The sequence below is a fragment of the Arachis ipaensis genome, chromosome B10, assembly GCF_000816755.2.
Source record: "Arachis ipaensis cultivar K30076 chromosome B10, Araip1.1, whole genome shotgun sequence".
NCBI classification, from domain to species: domain Eukaryota; kingdom Viridiplantae; phylum Streptophyta; class Magnoliopsida; order Fabales; family Fabaceae; genus Arachis; species Arachis ipaensis.
The window spans coordinates 134,747,802-134,752,061 of NC_029794.2; the positions used below are offsets into that span (position 1 = coordinate 134,747,802).

General features: G+C 27.7%; 1 protein-coding gene across 1 annotated transcript; it reads left to right on the plus strand.

Annotated features, from left to right (window-relative positions):
* On the plus strand, positions 444 to 3,745 carry LOC107622404 (xanthoxin dehydrogenase). Its single transcript, XM_016324282.2, has 2 exons — positions 444 to 598; positions 2,679 to 3,745. Exons 1-2 carry the CDS (start codon positions 477 to 479, stop codon positions 3,478 to 3,480), a joined length of 924 nt encoding a protein of 307 aa, XP_016179768.1. The 5' UTR covers positions 444 to 476; the 3' UTR covers positions 3,481 to 3,745.

The following is a 4,260-nucleotide window of genomic DNA, read 5'->3' on the forward strand; positions in this document are numbered from 1 at the left end:
TTTTTTTCAAATTGTTTTTACTTTTATTTCCTACAAAAATAAAAAATATTATATATATAACAAAATTAATTATATTTATTTATATATAAATCTATATACTATTTAATTTATATCCAGTATGTATTTTATATTATAATATGTATTTTATATAGGAAAAGTCTAGAAGATCAGCACTTTTATTAAATTTTGGCTAGTATGTAATCAGCAAAAAAAAAGTGAATAATCCCATATCATTTGATGAAATCTCACACCATTAAAAACATTATTAATAACTACTTAATGGTTACAAATTACAAAAATGACTTCCCCTAACACTCCTCGTAAAAATCAATAAGTGAATCACAGCAAAGGATTCCACAGTGAGAAATAAAGAAGTAAGTATTAGAGTACAAACAAAACATCGTATTCCAATGCATTATTGCTGGACACAAAACACTATTCTATTTTGTTTATAAAGCTAAAATAATGGAGACCACATGAAGTGCATATGGAATATTGAAGGAAAGAGAGAGAGAGAAAGAACTTCACTCAACAACCATATCAACATGTCTTCCTCCATCAATAATCATCATCCTCAACCTTCTCTTCCTTCACAAAGGTAATACACTCTTTATATTCTTCATTTCTATATGGGTGTTGAACAAAATTATTCCAATCTCTGTTGCTTTGGGTTTTTGGATCTAATATAAGTTAATTTTTCTCATTTTATTTATTTAATTATTTATTTATTTTGATGTCATGTCATGCCATCTTATTCTTGTGTCAAGTAGAACTAGCTTATCCTGCTTCTGCTTGTAGATTTTTTTTTTTTGAAGATAATTAACAATCTTAATAAAACTTGTAAAAAATAAGATTTAGGTACATATATATACATGAGTTTAGCTTAGCTGGTGGTGTGTTTTTATCTGCTGCTGGATTTGGTTTGAAATCTTAATTCTTAATTTGTTTGGGTATTTCAGATTGCTTTTAGTTAAATTAGTTGTTCTAATGAAGCTATGTAAATATATGTATAAAACACATTAGTCAGCAAAAATTTCAAATTATTAAGGGGAAAAAAGGTTATTTGTTGCAAATTAGAAAGTCTAGATAAGAAAAATATTAAGTAACACAAAAAAATGTAGAAGTTTATGTTAATATTGTAAATGTAAGGAGTGTTGAAGTTAGTCCCACATCAAAGAAAATAAGAAAGAGTGAGGAGTTTATAAAATAAGAGACTCATTAACTTATTATCTTAAAATTTTGAGTTGAATGTGGTGTCTTTAATTTAGAGACAAGGGACACAAAAATCACAATCAAATATTTTTATTGTAAACATATGAATGATAGGCAAAATAATGAATAGTAATTCAATTTCAAACTATATATCATTATATTTATATTTTTTTCAATTATTTTAAGTATACACTAAAATCAACTATTAATATACAATATATATTAAAATATAAAATATATATTAAAAATAAATTAAATTATACATATATTTATACAAAAATATATAATAATTAATTTTAATATACAAATAATATTTTTTATTTTTTTCCAAGGAGGATTCAAAGTCACAACACTATTCAAATTCAATTACTAAATACAAATGTACTTATGTAAAGGAAGAGTGTGTTGGTGGACTTTTCCTCAAAAAATGAGCATGACCACATGATCATGTGCTTGTTCATATTCACCATTGAATTTATATTTCTAAAAGAATAACATGATAAAAAGATAAGAAACTATAGAGACATAAGCATAGGAGTTTTTCCTATTTTTTTAGCACAATTAATATTTGTTCCTAAAATATTTGTAATTACTTATTTTTATATAGATTTTGTTAATATTTGCCTTAAAAACATATATTAAAGTTATTTTTAATAAAAAAATTTATTCTAAAAGATATTTAATAAATATATTATAAAAACTTTCATAAATAATTCCGAAGAGATAATTTGTAATTTTTACAATCTCTCACCACAAAGACTAATAAGTTAAACAGCGAGAAAAAGAATAAAATATAAAATCCATATTCTTTTATCTCCCATAGTTGTTTCCATCGAAAATTAGACATGGCATTTTGATTTATAGAACTTCGTGTTCCAAATATTTCACAACACAATAAATACGATTATGACGTGTTTTTTTTTCCTACACATATATCTTCAAAGTTCAAACTTCAATGAATTAATTTTTTTCTCCCCTTCAATAAATAGAGAGGGCACCGAATGAATCAAACAATGAGTTGCATCACTTGTTGCACAAAATGTCAAATTGCACTCATTTAATTCATTTATTATTTTTTTTTTTTGTTATCATTCTTTTTCATAGTCGCACGTTTTCAAAGTTAATTAATTTAGAATTTAAGACATATTTTTTTTTTCTTTGATGTAGGAAAATTCACCAACAATTGTTATTAATCTTTATGCCATGGAGCTTGTTATTGTGAAGTAATATTTTTATAATTAATGATAAAATGTCATAATAAACTAATAAAAAGTTGCAAATAGGGTATTATTCTTGAATTGGTCGAATTTATTATTTAAAATATTATTAAAAATATCATTTTCATTAGTCAAATTATATTGTTTTCAATCATGTATTATTATATTATCAAACAGTAAATAATTTTCAAAATTTATAGATTTAAAATTTCCTTTTTATTGTACTAAATTAAATTCTCTTCTCTCAAGGTTATTAGGCAAAGTAGCACTGGTTACCGGTGGAGCCTGTGGCATTGGAGAAAGCATCACTCGCATTTTTCACATCCATGGTGCAAAAATTTGCATAGCTGATATTCAAGATGATCTTGGAAACAAGGTTTGTGAATCCCTTGGTGGTGAAGAAAATGTTTGTTTCTTCCATTGTGACGTGGCATCGGAGGATGACGTCAGCCGTGCGATCGACTTCACCGTCGCAAAATTTGGCACTGTTGACATTATAGTCAACAATGCCGGAATTTCAGGCTCGCCTTGTCCTGATATCCGCCATGCAGATTTATCAGAATTCGAAAAAGTATTCGACGTTAACGTAAAAGGAGTATTTCACGGAATGAAACACGCCGCTAGAATAATGATCCCGCGAAAAACGGGATCAATTATTTCTCTAGCGAGCGTGTCTAGTACTACAGGGGGCCTTGGGCCTCATGCATACACGGGCTCAAAACACGCAGTTTTGGGCCTTACAAAAAACGTTGCGGCCGAATTAGGAAAATATGGAATAAGAGTGAATTGTGTGTCGCCGTATGGCGTTCTTACAGATCTAGCTCTAGCTCACTTGCCGGAGGATGAGAGGACGGAGGATGCTAAGACCGGTTTTCGCGATTTTGTTGCCAGAAATGCTAACTTACAAGGGGTGGAATTTACCAAAGATGATGTAGCTAATGCTGTGCTCTTCTTGGCTAGTGATGAAGCAAGGTATATAAGTGGAGCTAATTTGATGCTTGATGGAGGCTTCACTAGTGTTAATCACTCACTCAAAGTGTTTAGAAGTTAGTATGTTTCACGTGCAGTTATTTTCATTTAAAATTGTTAATTGAGAACGGTTAGATAATAATATATTAAATTATCTAATGATTTTCAATTAGCAATTTCATACGAAAATAATTATACGTGAGGCTTTATCATATTATAAATATAGCTATATTCGATGGCAAATGACCCATAGTTTATAAGGCGGTGAAGACTCACGTGTAGTTATTTTCATGTGAAATTGATAGTTAAAATTCATTAGATAATAATTTAGTCAAAATATTAAATCATCTAAAAATTTTTAACTAACAACTTTATGTAAAAATAATTACACATGAACTCCTACCTTATATGACATTTGTTTTCTCTTCCTAAAATTTTATGTTTAAATTTCTTTTTGTGCACCAGAAAAACATGGCATTTGTGTTCGAATATACTCTTAACTAATTAGTTGTTGTATGTAGTGATTTAATTGAGCTTTTCTAATTGAAGTTACTTATTTTATTCAAATACATAAACTTAAACTTTTGTTTTTGGGAATTATTTCGTAAATTGTACTTTTTAAAGAATTAGTCCCTAACTCATCTATATAACTCTATTATACAAAGGCAGAGCCTCATAGTAAAGAAGGGAAGCAATCACGTTTACCCCCCTAAATTTTAATTTTTTCATATAAAATACATATAAATTTTAATTTACTCTCTTTTAAAATTTTTATTTTAGTCTTATTTTATTGTAAAATTAATTTTTAGTCCCTTCTTAATATTCTACCTAGCTCCGTCCTTCCTGTTATAATAGTATAACA